The 23667-nt window shown below is 36.9% G+C and overlaps 1 protein-coding gene across 1 annotated transcript; it reads left to right on the plus strand.

Moving 5' to 3' along the window:
• The first annotated feature begins 2412 nt into the window (after positions 1 to 2412).
• On the plus strand, positions 2413 to 22550 carry LOC142351432 (uncharacterized). Its single transcript, XM_075403437.1, has 6 exons — positions 2413 to 2688; positions 7854 to 8001; positions 17966 to 18083; positions 18390 to 19263; positions 19392 to 19601; positions 21109 to 22550. The coding sequence occupies exons 1-5, from the start codon at positions 2436 to 2438 to the stop codon at positions 19568 to 19570; spliced, it is 1572 nt and encodes a 523-aa protein (XP_075259552.1). The 5' UTR covers positions 2413 to 2435; the 3' UTR covers positions 19571 to 19601; positions 21109 to 22550.
• The last annotated feature ends 1117 nt before the right edge of the window (positions 22551 to 23667 follow it).

Genomic DNA, 23667 nt, shown 5'->3' on the forward strand with positions numbered 1-23667 from the left:
AAAAAATGAAAATGACTTGTCTTGAGGTCAGGACCAAAAAAAATTAATGAAAATGACTTGTCTGGAGTTCAGGACGGAAAAAAAAGAAAATGACTTGTCTTGAGTTCAAGACCGAAAAAAATTAAAATGAGTTGTCTTGAGTTCAAGACAAAAAAAAATGAAAAAGTGTTGTCTTGAGGTCAAGACCAATAAAAATAAGGGAAAATTCTTTAAATCACGACTGAAAATGTTGAGAAACTTTAGAAGCAAAAATGGTTTCTATTAAACATAGCAGGCAGCGAGACCCCACAAATTGGTGAATATGTGTACTATATGCCAGAAATGTGGAAACTTATTTCGGAGAATTCCCCGAGAGTGTACCGAGTGGAATCTTGTCTGTCACGGACTTGGAAAGTGTCTACACTAGAACTTCTGGCACCCGCCAATATTCGGTCCCAAGCACAGCAGACTGAAGTGGAACTGCAAAACCAGTGCGCGCAGTTAGAGAAATTGAAGAGTACAAACTCTTTACTCCAAAAAGATCTTGTCGAGCTTCGACAAAGACTAGACAAACATTGCGACAGAGCCAAAGAGGCAACAAGAGAAGCATTGGAAAAACTGAGCGCTGAGTGTGAGGCGCTAAGAGATAACCTAAAGGCGGCGGCAGCTAGAAATGCCGAACAAGAGCAGTCAATCGACTTACTTAAGAAGGAGTTGGCCAATCTAAAAGTCAATACCGATAAAAAAAGAGCGAAGCCATGGGTCAAATGGGAAAGAGAATGACCAATTGAGGTCAGAACTTCAGCAGTTGGAAAACTATGACCAGTACTTGGCGAGTGAGTGCCGAAGGAAAGACACTATAATTGATGGCCAAAAGCATTCTTTGAAGAACGAGAAAGCCAAAACGAAGGCCACAGATAAGTGTTTTTTTCGATATTCGGAATAAAAATGTATTGAATCGGCTTGCGAAAAAGATCAGATCAAAAAACACTACCACAAAATGAGCTTGTTGACGCACCCTGATGCTGGTGGAGATGAGGAGTTTTTCAAGAGCATTAACCGAGCATACCAAATACTGATGAACGATGGGGCGCGAGAGGCGTACAAAAATTTCGGGCTGGAAGAGGCAGAGAAAGTCATGAATGACGAAAACTGATACCTAAACTTTTTATATGAAAAGTACAAACTTTTTGTATTTTAAGACAGTCATGCATCAAGAGCTGTAAAATTTTTTTGATTTTATGTGAGTGAGTGGGGCAGTGTGAGTGTCACACGTATGTAAAAAAAAGGGTGTACTAAAAACCTTGGGTTTCAAGGTCAAAGATTTAGTTTAAATTTTAATTTATTACTTGAATAATGACTGACACAATCTTGATAGGTGTCGACAGATTGAAATAGACAAAGCTCGGGCTTCGAGCAATACTAAGAATTGTGACATATCAGTATTTACTTGGTTAATTTACCACGGTGATAGAACCGATATTGGGTACGGACAAAACTGAGGATAAAAATCATTCATTGAACAATAAACCTACCTTCAGAGTTAATAACTCAATTAGATCTTCATTTATTTGAAACCATTCTCTTCTGCATTTATCTACTTATTAATTAAACTTCAATCCTTGTATTTTAACCAAGTACCACGCTCAATTACAAAAGATAATACATATTGCGCACGGGCGGCTGCTATAATACGATTAATGATATGTGAAAATTCGTTTTAAATTTCCTTGAATGATTGATTTTAGTGATTTGCAATTTATTTTCTGGCTTTTCATTTTAGCATTTTGTATTGTTTATAACCTGACGATGAACTCAGAGATCGAAAACGTTCGTAAGAAAGTTTTAAATTGACAATCCTTTTTTAAATCTTGAACAAATTTTAAGGACGACCATTAGGTAAGACTCAAAAGTATTCGAAATGCATCTGGAAAACTCCATTACAACCATCAACTGTGACATTTGAAAAACTTGAAAGAACAAATGACACCAAAAAAGCTGAGTTCTCTACCAAGATACCTAGATAAGCCCGAATCTATAGCATGTGAAATTGAGTTTGCGGAAGTTAATACAATGAAATGCGTTGAAATTAAAGTAAGCAGAATTCTTTACAGTCCAGATCCCTATAAGTCCAGAAGTCCATAATATGAAACTCGCACCAGTATCCCAATTTGAGGTTTAATTGTCCAAAAAAACCTCTCATGAAATGAAAACTGTCAAAACTATCTAAAAAGGCAGTCTGCCTCTCGAGTTTGAAAAATTGCAGCATCGTGCAACGAAATGGATTACAGCACCGAACGTCACTTTTCAGAACCTATGCACAAAATCTCAAGAACTCATCCCTTTTGAATTAAACTACCCTGCCTGTCGTTCGGGAGCAATTTGTCCGGCGTCGTTCGGTATATGTTTCTTCCTGTAAATCTCAATAGGGTTTTTTGCTCGCTATTCCAGATGATATGCCGCTTGCAACAAGAAGAATTAGTCCTGAGAATCTTTCCATCACAGATGCTAACAGTTGGGAAGATTTTTCAAATGCATCATTCACGCAAGTCATCAGACAGTTGGGTGATCTGAGCCATTTGGCTCAAGATATTTTCAAGGAATTAATTGTAAAGGCTGACAATGTCAATCAGAGAACGAATGCACTGCGCAATAGACTCGATGATGTTCAGGCCCAAGTGCTCAAATTGAATCCGTCGGACGAAACCCGTTAGTGAACAAGTTTCTGTTTGGTTAAAACTAGTAAAGTTACGTTTTAGTTGACGTCAGGAATAGTTTTAGCAACTGTACTATTAAAAAGCTTTGTTTTGTTATAATCCTGATACTGATGGTCTGCTCTTGCTGCAATTCAGTGATCCGTGATAATATTCTATGATAAACTTGGTTATTAATTGCTCTCAAACAAAGTTATTTCAATTTTAGTCCGGCTGGCGTTGTTCTGCAACTTTTCATACTGCCAATTTTTCGTTTAGTAGTTTTGTCGTCTGACCTCCGAATTTATGTGACTTTTCATCTCGATAAATGAGATAAACTGGTAAAGGTCGCAAGCATTAAGTTGCCCTCAACCTCGTTTTTCTGTAAGTATGCGATTCACCGAAACTGTTGGAAGGGCGGTTCTAACAGTTTGACCACCCCGCCCCCTCCCTAACTGTTTAGGCGTAAATTTACGACGTGAAGAGGGAATTATTGGTGGTTTGAATATACCACTCCATTCCCCTACCCCACCAATTGAAGAGATAAGCTATCTAAGCGTCAGCGAGGGACTACTAAAGTGATTCAGTCGCCAGGTGTTTGTGATCAATTCGTCCGACGGGCGATACTCTGATAATAATGATAATAGTAAAAGAAAAATTAAGTTTCATGGTAGCCCAAGTAAATTGTCTTATAAAAGTGTAGTGTAAGTGGGTACAGTTCATAATTCATAAGTTAGTCATTGGAGAACAAACTACATTACTCAACAAAAACAAAGCGGGACAAAAATTTGTCGGCTGTTAACAAAATTTTGAAACTCTTTGCTGAAAAGGCAAAATGTGCAGGCGTATCATTTGAGGTCGCAGCAATTTTCCGCGCTTAATAATCGAAGCCCTACAAAACAAACTTCCTAAAAGAAATTCTAGCGAAAAGCAGGTTGACCTGAAACAATTTCAGAAGTTCATGATAAAAGGAAAAATATCGAACGCAATCAAATGCCTAGCAGGAGAGCTCTCATAGGGATCCTATCACCGAAGGATGCAATCAATAGAAAAACTGTACTTGAACTACTCCATGAAAGAGACCCACAACCTTCTCTAGCCAATCGAATTTATTTTGTTGACCTCAAACCATTCCATACCACTCCTCTTTATTTCGAAAAAAACCATCAGCGCAACGGCAGTTAAAAAAGCGGCCATGAAAACCATGGCAGTCATGGTCGGTCGGGTTTAGACGCTAACGATTTCTGACTTGCTTCAAAGAGGACTCAGCAATATTGCAAAAACCTTACCCAAAATTGCCATCAGATTAGCCGCGGAAAAATTCCTGATAAACATTTGGCAGCATATAACGTTTTCCGCCTCATGTAGTTCAATAAAGGTCCTGGCGTTAGAAAACAAAAACCATTTGGCGTCGGAGACGTCTTGCGCTGTATTTTTGGGAAGTGTATCATAATGAGCATTGAAAATGACTTGCAGTTTCCTGGATGCAACAGCCAGCTCTTCGTATGCCAAAAGTGCGGGATTGAATACGCTATACATTCAATGCATTCTGCTTATAATGTGCCTCGAAATGAAGCAGGGCATCCTAATAGATGCCATAAATGTATTCATTTACCTCAATCAACAATTAGCTCTTGAAAATATCAACAGAATTGGTCCTTCTGTATGTTGTGTTGCCCAAAATTCATTCACTGCGTCATTCGACCTGTTTTTAACTGGCACTCGCTTGCAGTCCCGAGAAGGCAGCTCCCAGGGATATCCTTTTGCCATGGAAATGTATGGTGTAGCCATTCTGCCATTGATTGTCCTTATGTGCAGCTCGAGGGTAACGGAAAATTGTACGCGGACGATGGCAGTGCGGTAGGAAGCTTGGAGAGCCTGCTAAAGTTTTCCCGGTTTTACCCGATCATGGCAAGCATTTTGAGTACCTAGTATTTCCTTCAAAAGGCCTGTTGAGTGTAAAAGAGAACGCAAACTCCCGAGCTCGTAAAATTTTCAGAGGAACTGGTGTCGATATTTTAGATGGCTGCCGTGCTTTGAGATCAGTCTTTGGCAGTGTAGTTATCTGAGGCTGTCGCGGTACGAAACGTGAAACTGAGGTTGATAATACCTGGAGTTTTTGTGGGAGAGGCGATGCTAGGCACCTTGATAATGTAGTCATATCAACCTTTTGACTCGGCTGTTAGGTCCTAGCATATTGCTGTAACTTTAATATATAATGCGTTTTTGCTATAAATTGAAATAAGCTGCTGTTATTTATCATAGTGAGCTCAGTTCCGTGCAGTGGGAGGATTATACCCCTTTGTCGCTTGAAGTAAATTTTTGATGCCTTGGGTTGATTTGATCAGGCGCTTTGTAAGATTTTTAAAATATGGTTTTGCAATAAGTACCCAGTTGAATTGTTGTCAAAAATTGCGATTAAGATTTTAAAGGAAATTTTTCCAAGTTATATAGGCCAAAAAACAAAACACCATCGTCGAAAGAACAACGAGCAGAAAGGTGGAGCGAGCAGAAACCAAAATTTGCGCTTTGTAAGATTTTTAAAATATGGGTTTGCAATAAGTACCCAGTTGAATTGTTGTCAACAATTGCGATGTTAAAGGAAATGCTTACAAGTTATATAGGCCAAAAAACAAAACACCATCGTCGAAAGAACAACGAGCAGAAAGGTGGAGCGAGCAGAAACCAAAATTTTTGTATAATACAGGGAAAACTTACGCATTTTATTCTGGCAGACAAAAACCTAAAATGTTGGTTTATCACAGTTTTGAATGAGATCTACTTAACGTTTGTAGCCGAGTTGATAAATTGACTACTATTAAATTATATATAGCAGAAAATCGACGCCAAAATTAAACACGAGTTACGAATTCTGTTCACATTAAACTTTTACTTATATAAAAAGTGAATGTTAGTTCGAATAATATTTTAACACCGGCAAACATTTTTTTAAAAAGTTTTTCGACTCTGAAGCTAGCATGAAAATGAGAAAACTATGATATTATTGCAAATCGAAATTTTGAAGAAAATCTGGTAGAAAAATTATAATATCCGTAGATTAAAAAACCGGAATTTTTAGAGCTGGAATTAATGGAACTTTATTGCAAATAGCAAGTTGTAAATGAGATCTAAACTGTATAAATGTAAAATATCAATGTTAACGCAATTAGTAAAATTGATAAAATTTGGTTAAAGATACATTTTAGTTGATTCTATCCAATTTCATATCAATTTTAACATATGAAGATGAACGCGTCGTAAGAAAAGGTTTGTTTTAGTAGTTAAACCGATTGATTGAATTTGCAAAATTCAAATTAGTTAGTATGTTTGCGGGCTCCGTTTTGTCTAACACTCATTTTTCGTTTAACATTTTCACGGGGCTCATCTCTAAGGGAAATTTTTTGTTCGTGGTTGTGCGGCTCTTCAGTTTTGTGCTTGGTGCCATCTATTGCATTGATTAGCTGTTTAATTGCTTTAAAACGAATTTTGAAGCAATTATCGTAAACGTGGCTCACTTTTTCATGAAAAATTTGTGCTTGACCGTTTTAATGATCATTCTTTCGATTTCACTTCTTAAAGCTTGAGTTCTTGGTTTTTTCGTAACCTGAATTGCGCTTATTCAGAAATTACAATCTTGCTAAAACAAGCGATTGCATCACGAAGTAGCAGATTGCCACGGTAGTGGATTGACTAATGCTGCAGTCGATTTCTACGTAGATCGTGGGTTCGAACCCCTTTTTTGCCTGTTTTTTGCACCCATTAAAAGTTTTCTAGGCTAAAGCCACCTTTGAATTAAATTGCCCCTTCTGGCGTGAGCAATTTTTCCGATAATAGTGAGTTTGTTTAAAATTACCCATAAACGAAGTTCGCTTCAATTATATTAATCCTGTTTGTCTTTTTTGTGATTTTCGTACCTCCAATTTTTCATCTGATCTTTTGTCTGATATTTCTTTTTTCGTCCTCGAAAACGAGATAAACAGGTAAAACCGAGAGGGCATTAAGTTCTCTGAAAGCCTTAAAACTCACCATTTTGTGAGCATGCTATTCACTGAAGTTTTTCATGGTTTAATGAGCTGTTCTAAGAGTTTGACCACATCTAATTTAACCCCCCCCCCCCCCCCTCTATAATGACCCCTCCCACTCCATCTCATTCCACTCGTAACACCGCATGCTAGTTCCCAGTCGAGCTCAACCTTCACCCCCAACCTGCATGCTCACCACTCCACCCCCTCATTGAAGCTAAAGGTAGCCTCTCTAAGCAGCAGCTAGCTACTGACGTAGTCGCTCGCCAGTCGTTTGAGAGTTATTCGCCCGACGTTAATATTAAGCTAAGTGAGTGCTTAGTTTTTTAATTAATCGATTTACATCACTACCTGGATAGCTGCCCAATGAAGAGCCCTAGGCTTTGAGAGTGAACGAAGCGAGAAATTTCAATTTTAGACAGAACTTTTTTGAGTTTTTATAAAAAGATCGGCAACTCCCATCAATTGAGTTCAATATCCGTTGGCTATGCATCGGCTACGTTGCATAATTGGTCCCCATATAAGCCTTAGTGCTGCTACTTGGCATCATTCGACAAGGACCACAAGAACGACCTAGCAACTGGGTTGTTTTTCTGCTGTAGCTTGCGTAGTTTCAGTATTGCTCATAACCTACTTGAAAGCATTTTCAATATTTTTATGGATCCTTTGGCAACTCTTTCGGCAATAATTGATATTTCTGTTGTTTCTGTTGATGTGTCTGTTGTGAAAAAAATTGATTTTGTAATCAAGGAAATGCTATTTTTTATTTCAATTTTCTAACATGTTTTAGTTTCCCGATAGTTTGGTCGCATGATCATCTGGTCGGGGTAACAGAAATTAAGACAGCTTGTCAGTAATCAAAGTATTTAGTTTTCATCCCTTTTTTAAGGCTTAAATGTCTCAAAATACACGAAAACTTTACCGCGGACAAACCTTTTAGTGGCGCGATCCGGGATTATCCAGCTAAGTTTTTTTCTGTTTGTGTGTTAATCAATCGAAGTATCCGTTGCTGGCATATAATAACTATATTTGATTAAATTGTAGTGTGGTGTTTTCTTTAGCTTGAATGAAAATGTATCGCAATTGCTTATTGGCAAAGAAATCATGTTGCTGTTTTTATTTGTCATTATTCTTACAAGTAACTGATATTGTTTTTCAGTGAACTTGTCAGATGTGAACAAGAAGCAGCAATTCAAGGTGATCCAAACTGAACAACTGAGTTTTCTGGTGACTAAGACCAGACCGGAATCGATCAAGGCTATGTACCAATCATGTGAACCTCCACCTGACATTGACAGATGGACTATGTTAGTATAAATGTAAAGTTTCCCAGCTGATATTGACCGTTCCATGTATTTCACGACAAATATTATTTCCTCTCAAACGAAGTCCGGCTGATTTTTATGAACCATGAAATTACGTAGACTGAATTACTTATGGGCTACATGGTGGAGCAACATGATGGATTTCTTTATTTTCAAATCTGAGAGAATTATTCCCTGACATGTCGGAGGGTTCAATTTCAGCCAAACTGCTTACAATTCGCATTCATTTTTTATCAATGTAAAGCTTTTTTGTAAACTTTTTCGGAGCAAAAAAAAGAAAATAGGGGTCACAGTCCTAAAACCAAATAGTAATTTTGAGATATGTCGAAGATAATCGGTTCAAAAACTTCTATAATTTGAAGCAACGAAATTGGCCCGAAATTTGATGGGTCATATTTATTGCAACTTTCGGAGAAAGGTAGAACCTCTGCAATTTTCAGAAAATCAGTACTGTCCAGTTTTTTATGCTTCTGTTAAACAGCATTTGTTACGGACTTGTTAAATAATGATTAATTGCTCGCAAACGAAGTTTGTAGCAATTATATTAGTCCTGTCGGTCTTTTTTATGCGATTTTTCGCTTGACCGATTTTTCGTCTGACGCTTTTGACTTTTCGTCCTCAAAAACGGGATAAACAAGTAGTGCCCAGCGGGCATTAAGTGCTCTTAGAGCCTTTCAGCTCTGTTTCAGCTCAAACTGTTTTGGAGACTTATACTTATGATATGACGGGCGCTTCTTAGAGATTGAAGGAAGACACCCCCACTGTTGACCCTCCCCACCCCCGGTGCACCCCCCCTGTGGCTACCGACGGACAACCCATCTCTAAAAACACGCAATTTTGTACTAATTTTCACAATTTTTTCAAGCTTATTGAAAATTTGTCATTTTTTGAGTTTTTTCAGCCCTAGGTGTCAAGGAACCTTCTCTAGGGTTTTATAATAAATCACTGCATATTTTCTAGTGGTAGTCTTAGAGACCTCCAAGGTTTGATGATAAGTTGTTGCATAGCTTCTATAGTTAATGGTATGGTTAGCAATATTTTAATGTCTCCAGTTTTAACAATTTTTTGATAAATTTTAATTCAAATTTTCGGAAAATTATCATGTTCGGTTTTATGAATCTTTGAGCCGGTGAAACTATTTGAAGCTTGAAATATCGATACTGGATAGTCTCTTGAGACAATGAAATGGTAATGAAGATTTTAATATCTTGAATTTTAGCAAGATTTTGTTAAAATTTACTACTGTTTTCAAAGTTTTTGAATATTTTTGTCCTTTTGTCAGTTTAACGATCATTACTGGCCAACGAAGCTTTTCAAGTCTTGCAGATTGGTTTTTGACATAACTCCAGAGACAAAAAATAGTTTTGAACGTTTTCACTGCGAAATCTGGAAGCTTTTCTTTTAAATTTTGTAATATTTTTCAATAATTTTAATGTTTTAAAATATCAGATTTTATTCGATTTATTTCCTTACAAGGCGAGAAAGCTAAAAGTAGCAGAGTCGAATCAAGCTTAAGGCAGCCTCACTGAACCGTGGCTAGCTACTGACGAAGCCAACTGCTCACCATTCGTTTGAGAATAATTCGCCCGACGTTAGTTGGTTATGTTTATTTTTTCAAGTATTATCAGTTCAAGATATAGCAATCAAGGCTACATTTGTACTTGCAATCAAGGCTTTTTCACTCGTGTTACCGGTCTTATTAGTTCCATAAATCACAAATCGGCAATAAGCAACCCGCGGAAGTCACAAGCAGAGTGTAGAAACATTTCTTTAACTTTTTGTTGTTGCTGTTGAGTCGCTCTGATCCAAAAAAGAAAAATAATGTTTTGAACTGTTTCAATAGAAATTTGATTAAAAAAATGATTTCAAAAGGGCAAAAAAGTTGATCAAATTGTTACGCATAGGAGGTTTTTCTGAAAGTTTCTTTCACAAATCTTCAGTTGTCCATATTATAAGCATTGAAAGAATCAATAATCACATGACTTTCCAAATCCTCGATCTCTTTTAAAACCTCTCTACAGTATCAATGCGCAGACCGCACAGCTGTTTCTTAATATGATTGTCTTGCGTTTAATCGACTCATGGTCCATCTGAGCTTCACTCCCTAAAATGTTTCGTTAATATAATTTTTGTGTTTATCCTGTCTTTTTTTTTGTCACCTTTCTGGAACACTTTATCTGCAAAATAATTGAACTGGCATATAACTGTTGACAGTTGGTGCTCGTTCCCTGAATTGAGAATGAAGCACCGACAATACTCTCCTCTATGTTTCGCGCGACGTGTATCGTTTATCCTGGGTTTTTTGAGACTTGTAATTCGCATTCATTTTTTGTCAATGTAAAGCTTTTTTGTAAACTTCTTGAACAAAAAACAGTACTAAAACCAAATAGTAATTTTGAGATTTGTTGAAAAAATAGTCTGCAATTTTCAGAAACTCAGTGCTGTCCAGTTTTTTATGCTTCTGTTAAACAGCAGTTTTAAAATATCAGATTTTATTCTGTTAAACAGATATGTTTTAAGATATCAGATTTTATTCGATTTATTTACTTACAAGGCGAGAAAACATAAAGTAGCTGAGTCGAATCAAGCTAAAGGCAGTTTCACTGAGCCGTGGCTAGCTACTGACTAAGCCAACTGCTCACTATTCGTTTGAGAGCAATTAGCCCGACGTTAGTCGGTTATGTTTATTTTTTCAAATAATATCAGTTCAAGATATAGCAATCAAGGCTACATTTGTACTTGCAATCAAGGCTTTTTCACTCGTGTTACCGGTCTTATTAGTTCCATAAATCACAAATCGACAATAAGCAACCCGCGGAAGTCACAAGCAGAGTGTAGAAACAGTTCTTTAACTTTTTGTTGTTGCTGTTGAGTCGCTCTGATCCAAAAAAGAAAAATAATGTTTTGAACTGTTTCAATAGAAATTTGATTAAAAAAATAATTTCAAAAGGGCGAAAAAAGTTGATCAAATTGTTACGCATAGGAGGTTTTTCTGAAAGTTTCTTTCCCAAATCTTCGGTTGTCCATATTATAAGCATTGAAAGAATCAATAATCACATGACTGTCCAAATCCTCGATCTCTTTTAAAACCTCTCTACAGTATCAATGCGCAGACTGCACAGCTGTGTCTCAAAATGATTGTCTTGAGTTTAATCGACTCATGGTCCATCTGAGCTTCACTCCCTAAAATGTTTCGTTAATATAATTTTTGTGTTTATCCTGTCTTTTATTTTGTCACCTTTCTGGAACACTTTATCTGCAAAATAATTGAACTTGCATATAACTGTTGACAGTTGGTGCTCGTTCCCTGAATTGAGAATGAAGCACCGACAATACTCTCCTCTATGTTTCGCGCGACGTGTATCGTTTATCCTGGGTTTTTGAGACTTGCAATTCGCATTCATTTTTTGTCAATGAAAAGCTTTTTTGTAAACTTCTTGAACAAAAAAACGGTTCTAAAACCAAATAGTAATTTTGAGATATGTTGAAAAATAATCTGCAATTTTCAGAAACTCAGTGCTGTCCAGTTTTTTATGCTTCTGTTAAACAGCAGTTTTAAAATATCAGATTTTATTCTGTTAAACAGATATGTTTTAAAATATCAGATTTTACTCGATTTATTTACTTACAAGGCGAGAAAACATGAAGTAGCTGAGTCGAATCAAGCTGAAGGCAGCCTCACTGAACCGTGGCTAGCTACTGACTAAGCCAACTGCTCACCATTCGTTTGAGAGCAATTAGCCCGACGTTAGTCGGTTATGTTTATTTTTTCAAGTAATATCAGTTCAAGATATAGCAATCAAGGCTACATTTGTACTCGCAGTTTCTGATGAGCTTTTTGCAAGATGTTGGTTTGAAAAATATACTTTGACTAGTATTCTCGATCCTGATGACATTATTTTTTCTGAATTGTTCATTTAATTTTTTCATTTTTTTTTTTGTTTCTTTTTATTTGTTTCTTGTGGTTATCACCAGCAACAAATGAAAATCAACCGCTTTTTCACTCGTGTTACCGCTCCTTTTAGTTCCCTAAATCACAAATCGACAATAAGCAACCCGCGGAAGTCACAAGCAGAGTGTAGAAACAGTTCTTTAACTTTTGTAGTTGCTGTTGAGTCGCTCTGATCCAAAAAAGAAAAATAATGTTTTGAACTGTTTCAATAGAAATTTGATTAAAAAAATGATTTCAAAAGGGCAAAAAAGTTGATCAATTTGTTACGCATAGGAGGTTTTTCTGAAAGTTTCTTTCACAAATCTTCAGTTGTCCATATTATAAGCATTGAAAGAATCAATAATCACATGACTGTCCAAATCCTCGATATCTTTTAAAACCTCTCTACAGTATCAATGCGCAGACCGCACAGCTGTTTCTTAATATGATTGTCTTGCGTTTAATCGACTGATGGTCCATCTGAGCTTCACTCCGTAAAATGTTTCGTCAATATAATTTTTGTGTTTATCCTGTCTTTTTTTTACCTTTCTTGAACACTTTATTTATCTGCAAAATAATTGAACTTGCATTTAACTGTTGACAGTTGGTGCTCTTTCCCTGAATTGAGAATGAAGCACCGAAAATACTCTCCTCTATATTTCGCGCGACGTGTATCGTTTATCCTGGGTTTTTGAGACTTGCAATTCGCATTCATTTTTTGTCAATGAAAAGCTTTTTTGTAAACTTCTTGAACAAAAAAACGGTTCTAAAACCAAATAGTAATTTTGAGATATGTTGAAAAATAATCTGCAATTTTCAGAAACTCAGCGCTGTCCAGTTTTTTATGCTTCTGTTAAACAGCATTTGTAAGGACTTTTTAAATAATGATTAATTTTTTCACGTAATATCAGTTCAAGATAAAGCAATCAAGGCTACATTTTTTCTCCCAGTTTCTGATTGAGCATTTTAAAGATGTTGGTCTGAAAAACACTTTGACTATTATTCTCGATCGTGATGACATTATTTGTTCTGAATTGTTCATGTAATTTTTTCCCCATGTATGAGAAGAGATATTTTATAGTTGAACAAATCTCCTTTAACAGCTTGAGATTTATACAGCTGAAGAAAAGTTCTCTTTTTTTTCTACTGGCTCAGTGTTGAGTCGGTCTGGATGTTTGTTTTGCAGTCTTAGTAAGCGATTTTAGATTTTTGCAAGCTTTTTGATAATGCTTTTTCTGGACATCCAGTAGTAGCTGACAATTTTTTCAAACGACATTTTTGTCTTTGTCTATACGTTTTGACCTCTAATTATTATCTGAGATAATCTGTGAGATCTTCCTTTGTGAGAGGATTATCTAGTTTTTTGCCAATTTCGGTTTTTTGATGCTATTGAATTGTTTTCTGGACTGACGTTGAGGTCAAGACGCTTCTGCTGTATTTTGATCTATTATAGAGTTGTTTTAGCTTTGGCGTCTATTAAAACAAAGTTGGAGAAAACTGCATCAACTTCCTCTTCTGTTTGTCTTTCTTGGTTCCACTGTCTTGTTTGATATTCAGAGGTCATCACAGGCGAAAAATTTTCAATTGCTCTTAAACGGAGTAAAGCAACCATATTAGTCCTCTGGTTTTTATGCGCCCCATTGGACTTTTTTGGATGCAAAATAGGATGAACAGATAACGATCGGAGGGCATTAAGGGCTCTTAGATCCCTACGCCTTACCAGTCTCGAATAACCGGTCCAACAAAACTTTGAGATAATTTCCTGGTGTGAAGGGCGTTTCTTAAACTTTGGTGTGAAGTTTAAGCTTAAACCCCCCTCAGTCATCCCACCCCCACTCCGGCACCAAAGCTCAACTAGTTGACTACCATGTCGGTTTGGACCCGCCTTTCATCCAGCCCTCCCAACCCTAACCCACCGACGCTTGACCCCTGCCCCACTCCGCGCCCTATGCCGGCGTCTCTAAACGCCAGGTGGATACTGCAGAATTTATCGCTCGCAGGTTATTAGAGATCAATCCACTCGACTTTGGTCAGTTTTGTTTGTTATTTTGAGCTTTTTATTTAGAGTTTTTTAAAATCAAAATCGCCTCAACGTATGTTTTGTCTCTACATCGAAGATTAGACTGTCGAGATATCAAGTTACAAGAATTAGTCTGTCTATATAAATGCAAGAAAACCAAATGATTTCTCGTAAATTTTCAGTGACAACTGATAGCAATTCAACGGAATTCGTTTCTTGTTAATAGCCGCACAGCGATAGCTGGGGCTATTATTGGCCTTCTCTTGGTTTTTTTATTTCGTCGTCTCGATTTTTGTTACTACCATATGACGTCACAACCACTTCAAATCTGCTTTTTGTTCATTCGTTCATTCGTAATTTCAATTGAAGTGCGTGCGTGATGTCATTTTTAGCTCTAAGTGGAACGAGTTTTTATAGCTGCGAAGCTGTAAGCTGAGCGTAGCTATATTGCGGTGCTCTTGGTTTTTTTTGTTACGCCGTCTGACGCTCTTTTTTCGTTTTACATTTGTTCACACAGCAAAGCTGAAAAAGTCAAATTTTCTGAATGACTTCTTCCTCTCACTAACGGCATTTGCGCGCGTGACGTCATTTCTCACTCGCTTTAGCGAAAGTTTTTTGGTTATTTGCGTGATTAGATTATGATCATACGTGACTTACCTCACTCAATAAAATGACTTTTGCACTTTAAAACTTAAGTTTAATTTGAATTTGTTTAAGGTCAAAGGAACTCATATGTGTAATAACGGTTCCTAATGAGAGGCTTCTGTGGAATGAATTTTAACAACCTTTATTGATTTATCGCTGAATGTTTTTTAGCCCAATTTTTTAAACGGCGTCGATTTTTTTTTTTCAATTTAGATCTGTATCTGTTTCTATCTCTATTATATGGCACGCAGGTCTATTCTTTCGCAGCTATTCCGGCAATCTGCCGGATATGTTTTTTATTCATTTGCGTGATTAAATTGTTGGTCACACTTGACTTACCTCACAAAAATGACTTCCTAACTTTGAAATTGCCTTTTATTTACTTCAATTCAAAGAGATAAGGTCAAATGGGTGTGTGTCACTCTAAATGAAGGTTATTAGATAGCAACTAATAGAGACACAAAAACTTATACAGATTTTTATTTAAAGTATAACATCAGCCTTCAATGAGAAGAGTGAATTTTTTTGGTCTGTCTTTTTTACCGTCATTTTGAGACTGCAGATCTACGCAGCTATTGCGGCTATTTTCTGGCAATCTGCCAGCTATGTTTTTTTTAATTATCTGACAATTTACTGTTTTTAAAAGAAAGCAACACCTCCAATTTTTTTTTGATGACTAGCCAAAAAATTTTTGATAATTGAATTTGGAAACCAGTCCCTTAAATTATCAAGATTGAGCCATGTTTCCTCAGAGTTTTTAATCATGCTGGAATATAAACTTTATAGTCGTCTGACTTTTGAGAGATTGATCCAATATTTTGACATGCAGTTTTTTTTGGTTACGATATTGTTTTATTTATCTTTGTTGACGTAGAAATAAGTGCGTTATCAGTTTCTTGCGGTTTTATGCAGTTTCGTTTGTTTTCATTAATATTTTTTACAACTAGTTTGTATTGTAATCTGTATGTTTTTATTTGTTTCTTGTGGATATGACCAGCAACAATATAAACCGTTTTTTCACTCGTGCTACTGGTCTTTTTAGTTCTGTAAATCACAAACCGACAAGAATCAACCTGCAGAAGTCACAAGCAGAGTGTAGAAACAGTTCCTTGACTTTTTGTAGTTGATGTTGAGTCTGTGATAAAAATATAATGATTTGAACCATTTTTTTAGTAGAAGTTTGATAAAGAAAACTTTTGAAAGGTACGAAAAACTGATCGAATTCTTGGGCATAGGAGGATTTTCTGAAAGTTTCGTTCCCAAATTTTCACTTTTCCATGTTATCAGCATTGAAGGAATTAACAATCACGTGATTGTCCATATCCTCGATCTTTTTTAAAACCTCTCTATTGTATCAATACGGAGACTGCACAGTTGTGCCTTGAAATGATCATCCTGCGTTTAATCGACTTATGGTCTATCTGAGCTTCACTCCCTAAAGTGTTTCGTTAATATAATTTTTGTGTTTATCCTGTCTTTTATTTTGTCACCTTTCTTGAACACTTTCTATATCTGCAAAATAATTGAACTTGCATTCAACTGTTGACAGCTGTTGCTGGTTCCTGGAATTTAGAATGTAGTACCGACAATTCTGTCTTCTATATTTTGCGCGATGTGTGTCGGTTATCGTCGGTTTTTTGCGACTTTCATTTTAATAAGAAACTTGTATTAAATTCTCCGCAACGTATAACAAAGTATGTGACTCCGCAGCCGGCATCGAATCAAAATAAACCGCTTCCTCACTCCTGCTACCGGCCTTATTAGTTGCGTAAATCAGAACCGACAATCAGCAACCTGTGAAAGTCACAAGCAGAGTATAGAAATTTTATAGTGGATGCTGAGGTTCTCTGTTAACCGGAAAATTAAAAAAATGTTGATTTTCGAAAGGTTGCATTTTAAAAACAAGGAAAATTATGATAAAATTCTTACGCATAGAAGGTTTCGCTCAAATTTCCTTTCCAAAAACTTTGGTTGGTCATATTATAAACATTATAAACCTCTCTACTTTATTATACCAATGCGGAGACTGCGTCGTTGTGCGTTGCAGTGATCATATCGTGTTTGTTCGATTCGTTTTATATCTGAGCGTCACTCTAAAAATCTTAATTCCTAGCTTTTTAACTATCTGACAGTTGTTGTTTTTAAAGAGAATGCAATAACTCCAACTTCTTTTCGATAGCTAGAAATAGTTTTTTGATAACCAACTTCTGAAGCCAGCTGTTGTAGTTTTGAGCCATGTCTCCTCCGGTTTTTGTGTCCTCCGATTTTTGTATCATGCTGGTAATGTAAACTTATACACCCTCATTTTAGTTTATCCTGTTTTTTGTTTTTCCTCTTTTTGTCTGCAAAATAAATGAAATTGCAGTTTACTGCTGGCAGTTACCTGAATTGAGAATAAGGTGGCACCGATAACACTGTACCCTGGAGTTTAACCGCTTGGAATTTTTCAAACTTTTGCGTAACATCAAAAACTTTGCGACCGTGGATTGACATCTAGAAAAGAATCGTTACGCGTAAGTTTTCCCTGCTCTCGAAATCGAGCTTTGGTAGGAATATAATAAACATTAAGTTTTTCTTTGCGTTAAGACCGTAACAACAAAGGAAGCGTCCGTAACCAAAGGTTTAAAGATCTCTCAAGGTCGAACGCCTGTGTTTCAGTTTTCAGATATTTCAGATATTACAAATTTTTTCAAATGAGCCGGGTAATCAAGTTCCCATCTTTTGAAAATATTTGTTTTGAGCAGGCAAAAAAGAACGGATAAAAATAAAGTGTAAAAATAGTTCGATAGATAAGTGATAAAATCTTAAGATTAGCCCTCTAATAAACACTTGTCTCCTTTAACTGTTACCACCCCATCCAGTTAGCATTTTTGTATTGTGACCTCAATAGGGCCTATTTTTCAGAATTGTTAGAGGAAATATTTGTTGTTCCTATTAAATGTTTGGAATTCCTTAGTTTTTACGAGGAGCTTGTTCTTGTTGTCAACGCAAAGCTGCAATTTGTGAAGCAAAAACATTTTAACTGTGTTTTCTGGTCTTATGTAGCAAAATATTTTAAAAATGAAACGTTAACTTAGCATTGCTCTTTTCTTTTTGAGTGGTTGTAATTTTTTTTTACTTTATTTGGCTCGTTAGTTGCAATTGATTTTCCTTTCAGATATCAAATTAATAGTTTCTGATGGGCAATGACAGAATCTTAATACTTGTTGTGCATGTATAGTTGCATAAGAACTCGAGGCTGATTCTCTTGATTCTCCAAATTGTTGCGGACAGAGAAGTCAGAACGATTCCTTCAATATTATTAGCTTTCTTGGGTGCATTCAGCATGCTATATGTCTCTCTGAATTTAGAAACGGGGAAGTGTCGAGGTTGAAGAAGTACACGGACCCCTCATTCTTCTTCAACATTTGGGCGGCTGAGCTTATGAAGAAAATTGACAAGGCTAATGAACAGATTGACAATAAAAAGGTAAGCAAATCAGTTTCAGTTCCAGTTTATTTTTAGCGGTTGTTATTTTTAAGAATCTGAAGCTATGTCTTTGGTTTTATGACGTCTGTCAGTTATTGCTTCAGTTTGGTCTCCTAGATGGTCGAAACATGCTAAAATTGTACGTTGAAAACTTCGTCGCATCCAACTTAGAATATATATATATATATATATATATATATATATATATATATATATATATATATATATATATATATGTATATGTAAACTTTATATATTCGAATAGCAAAAAATGTGAACTATGTTCAAATGAATGCTGTTTTTAAGGAACAAAAACGGAAAGAATTCAATCGACAGCAGCCAGGCAAAGCGAGAACACTTGCAGAGGAGACTCGGAGACAGTTTGAGCCTAATAGAAAAGCACCAGAGCCCCCATCTGCAAACGACAACTACATTAACATTACCCCCAAGAAAGAATCGGCAGGTGATAAAAATTCGCCCAACACTCCCGAGTTGTTCCCGGCACCACCACCCTCTATTGCAAATCGAGCTGCAGTGTCAAATCCTATTGGAGCTTCTCCAGAGCTGAAACCGAAAAACCAATCTGGACCTCCAAGTGGACCGGCTCCACCGCCTCCGCCTATTCCACCGCCAGTCGGAGCAGCGCCGGCGCCACCTCCCCCTCCACCACCATTGGGACCGGCACCTCCCAAAGCGCCACCTCCAGTTGCAGGAAATGCTCCCCCACCTCCACCGCCGCCGCCTATTGGAGCACCGGTCGGAGGACCGCCTCCACCACCGCCACCTCCTGGTGGACCCCCACCCCCGGGTGGACCTCCTCCACCGCCTCCTCCACCTGCACCTGGAGCTGCTGCTCCCCGACCTCCAGCACCACCAGCTGCCGGAGCTGGTCCTCCTCCTCCCCCTCCGCCACCCCCTCCCCCGGGTGTTGGTGCTCCAGCTGCACCGAGACCTCCACCGCCGCCTGGCCCGGGTGCTACTGGAGCTCCAAAACCACCATCAACGCCTGCAGCACCGCCGCCACCACCCGCTGCAGCGCCATCCGGCGACAGATCTAATTTGTTGGAGCAGATTCAGAGTGGTGTGAAGTTGAGGTCGAGAGAACAACAGAAACCAATAGCACAGAAAGCACCCTCGGCAGCTGACAACCACTCCAATCTCCTGGGCGCCATCAAAAACTGTAAGTGCTTTTATAAAGCTGTGCATTTGATTTGGGTTTGGGGCTTTCGAATTATAGACACCCCCTTCACGAAAAGAAGGTCTTCGTGACCTGATCAGAGTAATGTAATACATCGTGTTTTGTTATAGTTAGCAAAGATAACTTGAAGAAGGTACCTCCGAAAGAGCAAACTAAGCCGAAGGGACCCTCGGCTGGCCCAACGATGGGAGGAACGACAGTGGAGGAGTTGATGCAGAGCTTCAGGACTGCAATCCGATTCACGGAGGATGACGACGACGATGACGAGGATGAAGATCACTGGAATTAGTGACTTTGTTGATCACTCAATTGATTACCTGGTGAGTTCAAATTAAAGCAAAATGTTCGGAAAAAAGTGCTCTTTATCTCCAATTAAAATAAATTTTACAATTCAAAGAATTGCATTGTATTGGGGCGCTGTTTTTTTTAATTTTCTCTCGAATTAAGTTTGAAGCAATTATTGTTTTTCCTGTGTGTGTCTTCAATGGAAAATTACTGCTTGAATAATTTTGCTCTTCTTGTTCTGGAACATTCTCTGACTTCTTGAGTGTCTTTTTCGCGATTGAGGCGGCTATTATTGGGGACATCGTGATTTTTTTTTAATTCGTCTCCATCGATGGTTCCTGCGACCTGACTTCTTGAAATTGACCTTTGCAATTGCAGTGACTTCTAATGCTTTGCAGTTAAAATTTGTGTAAGTGACGTCATTTGATCTGCTTTTAGGTCAATTGCGTGACTTACCTCACTCAAAAAAATTACTTCTGAACTCACTTAATGAACTTTAATTTATTAACATTTGTTAGTAAAGGTCAATAGTGTGTATCTAAGTAGTGTAAAAGGTATATGCCCTAATTCTTGAGTATTGGAGTCTTGAGTTTTTGATTTTGAAAAAGCTCCATTAGGACTTTTTTTACTTATAGATGGTATGTGTCATGAAAATGACAGTCCGAATCTAACCAAAAAGAGTAGTGGTCTTTTAAAGGACTGGTGGTCAATCTGTCTTCCTTATTTCTTTAGTTCTTTCAATTCATGGAGGGCCACAAGCGTCCATCACGGCTATTTTTCGGCGATCTGCCGGGTATGTTCCACAATCCATTCATAGTCCATATTAGCTCTAGTTTATATTTTCTCGAATGAAAGATTCAAATGTGAGTTTTTGCTATTTCGAGAGTGTGATTAAGTAGGATAAGAAACTGACATAATTGCGCTGTTGAAACATGTTTATATAGTGTACGTGTTTTCAAGGTTGATTCCTAAGACTTAATCACAAATTGATTGACTAAGTTCAGCTGCCTCGAAGTTTTGGTGCCTGACATTTTTTGATTGCTCTCGAACAAAGTTTGAAGCAAATGTTTGACGTGTCTTTTTTAATGCAAGCTTTTCGCGTGACCGTTTTTGCGCTTTTGTTATAGACCATTCTTTGGCTTCTGGGTTGAATTTCTGAAGCTTATTTTCTTCTATTTAGGGTCAGTTTTCTTGTATTAAAGTTTATTTCTAAAATGAAAGTGATTGTAAGAGGAAGTCACAAGAGCTTGATAGCCGAATGGTGAATGCTTCTCTCGAGAACTCAGGAGGTCGGGGTCCGAATCGATCCCTGGTCGGATTTCTTGCACCCTTAAAGAGAAATTTATCCAGGCTACACCCCCTGAGTTAAATTGCCCCGCTTGTCGTTCTGTAGCAGTTTGTTGTCGGTTTATTTTTCATCTTTAGTTCTCTAGTAGTTATTGGCATTAATGCTACTCCTTTCTTCTTCTCATTACGAATCAAAAATAATTCCAACTACCGAATGAAATCAAATTAACGTGGGTCATTTATGTGTTTATTTAGGGCTCTGTCAATTGCCGAGGGAAAGCGGTTACATAGGTTGGCTCAGTTCTGCAGTTCAGCTCAAGTAACCAATTTATGCCATCACTTTGTAAGACGTACTGTTAGCTTCAAAACATCTTCAAGCAGGAGATTTGTTTAGCTTAGAAGAATTCATCTGCAATCGTGTCGAACACTGCGAACTGTTTAGAAGCAAGCTTATATGACAATTTTGTAATGTGACAGTCAGAATTTGTATGAACAAATAGAATCAGAAAATAAACCTCGGGTCCTTTAAATTGTTTGAATTGTCATGAATCCTTTAAATCAGAACCAAGAATAGCTCTTAAATTTCTGTGAGATGATTTAGTTTAAGTTTCTTAACTTTTCGTAACATGTTTGCTTTTATCATTTCGTGTATCTGTTGACATCAATCGAGATGGAAAATCAAAACTGAGTAGTGTCTTGATTCAAATTTAAAGAACTAGCAATATCATTTACTTCATAACAAACTTTTGGTTAAAGCCATGAGCGTTTGTAAAGCCATGAGCGTGGAATCATGCTACCTAGTCCAAACTTCCAAAGTTGAAAATGTTGCTGGTAAATATTCCATTTGCTGTTGTGTTCTCTGTACAAAGACTAAGCTGCAGTTGGTCACAGAAGTACCAGCGCTGACCCAGTGCAAAATTAAGTATTAGAAAGCTGAAAATAGGATGTAGGAAACGTTTTTGTTTGCCTATAAACGCTAGTCAGACCAGGCTAAAATTTGATGAATCAATTTATGATTGATAACTGATTGGAATTAGAAGTTTGGTTATCGAGTACTGATTTAAAATTTTCACTCGAGAACGTGCAGTTTTGTAATAACACAATGGGTTGAATCTGTTCTTTCTCAATATCAGAAATTTTTGTTTTCTCTAGAATTAGTATACCATTGCGTATTAAGGTACTTATAAATGGACGTATTCTACCCTCGAAAAGAAACAGATCGAATGATTTCACAGCATGCTAATTTGAATCTGGTTTCATTCCTAGTTTGCAGTATTGGAATTTACCCTCAAATTTGTATTCGTTTACTGATACAATTGATGTTTAATATGTACAAATTGAGAGAAGGAAACTTTGAATTTGAACACATTTGTCGAACTCTTTATTGGCTAAGCAAACAATTTAATGCACATGTTTAATTCTGTTAAGTGTTGTTTAATGTTTAAAGTTCATGTTAGTGTTTGAAGCATGTGAATGTATTTGAAATCTAGGTCAAAATCTAGGAAAACGGTAGTTTGGTCAGATATGGTGTAATAATTTAATGTAACATTACTGAGGTCGAATTAGATGAATTAATTTATTTTTCTGTCTACCTAAATTGAATAATTTGATACATCGGACAAATGTTTTGCCTCTTCAAATTGAAAAATTAATTTATTTGGATGTCTTAGTATGATCCAATTAATTTTTACACACATTCCGTTTTAAGGAAGCAAGGTGAACATCGTAGGTGAATTTTTGAGAATTGAATTCAGTGAGTCCGGAATGAAACGTGTATAGATAATCTTTAAATGCTAGCTCGAACGAAGTTTGAAGCAAATATTGTAAACATTCTTCCGGTTTCACTTATAGTAAATTTGTCACGCTTGACTTCTTGATTTTTAATTGCTCCTGAACGAAGTTCATAGCAATTATTGTAAACGTGTCTTTTTTTATGCAAAATTTTCGCTTTTCGAGTGACTTTTACGCCCTTGACTTTTTGTATTTCGCGTGATCTAAAATTCTCTCTCAATCACAATTTCAAGCAGCTGAACTCATTTGGCGGCAATTTAATACTAAAAGTAAAATGAAAACTGCGCTGAATTTGGTGCCATTTTTACTTTAAATCTTAATTGTGGTATATGTTGACCTCTAATTATAAAACCAACGATCTTGGCACCAAATTTTCCTCTCTAATTTCAAGAGTATAACGGACTGGACTTTTTTACAAGGGTAATTAAATGTTGATGCCACAATTGTAGCGCTCCAGATCTACAAAAAGTCTGAAGAACTTGGCATGAAACAGCGTAAAAATACCAAGTGATGGGGCATTTCAAAGTTTAAGTTCAATATTTCTGTTGCAAGTAGTGTACAGCTTTCCATACTATGCTTATTTTTCCTTTAATCTAAAAGCTAATGGCTAAATGATTGGCAGTATTAGACTAATACACCTCCAGATTTTCATTTAACCAAAATTTTTCTTGATAAATTTTTGAGGTGGCTTTCAAAGAAAAAAAATCTTGAAATTGACAGCCTCATGACGCGCAAGATATACGAAATATTTAAATTTCGATAAAATTACGATGTTGATTGTATATGCAAAACTTCTTCAACAAAATTCAGATAAGCTGAAAATTCTGATTCAACTTGAAATTCACATCATCACAGTTAAACTGAACGTATTAAACGTATTAAGAACATCCATAGATAATCCCACATATCAGTGTTCCATTTTGCCGATATCTTCTGAGAAAAATTGTACATCGTTTTGAAAAATTCCTTCGTTTTGAAAAAATACACCTGTAAACGATTTAACGGCGGAAAATGTTGGAAAAG

The sequence above is a fragment of the Convolutriloba macropyga genome, chromosome 13 (genome assembly GCF_964194025.1).
Source record: "Convolutriloba macropyga chromosome 13, txConMacr16.3, whole genome shotgun sequence".
Classification (NCBI taxonomy): domain Eukaryota; kingdom Metazoa; phylum Xenacoelomorpha; order Acoela; family Convolutidae; genus Convolutriloba; species Convolutriloba macropyga.

Excerpts from the sequence above, each read along its gene's own strand:
- LOC142351432 (XM_075403437.1), top strand. The coding sequence starts at position 2,436 with ATGCCGCTTGCAACAAGAAGAATTAGTCCTGAGAATCTTTCCATCACA. Across the intron at positions 2,689-7,853 it reads GAATCCGTCGGACGAAACCC|TGAACTTGTCAGATGTGAAC; the intron begins GTTAGTGAACAA and ends ATTGTTTTTCAG. Across the intron at positions 8,002-17,965 it reads GACATTGACAGATGGACTAT|AAACGGGGAAGTGTCGAGGT; the intron begins GTTAGTATAAAT and ends CTCTGAATTTAG.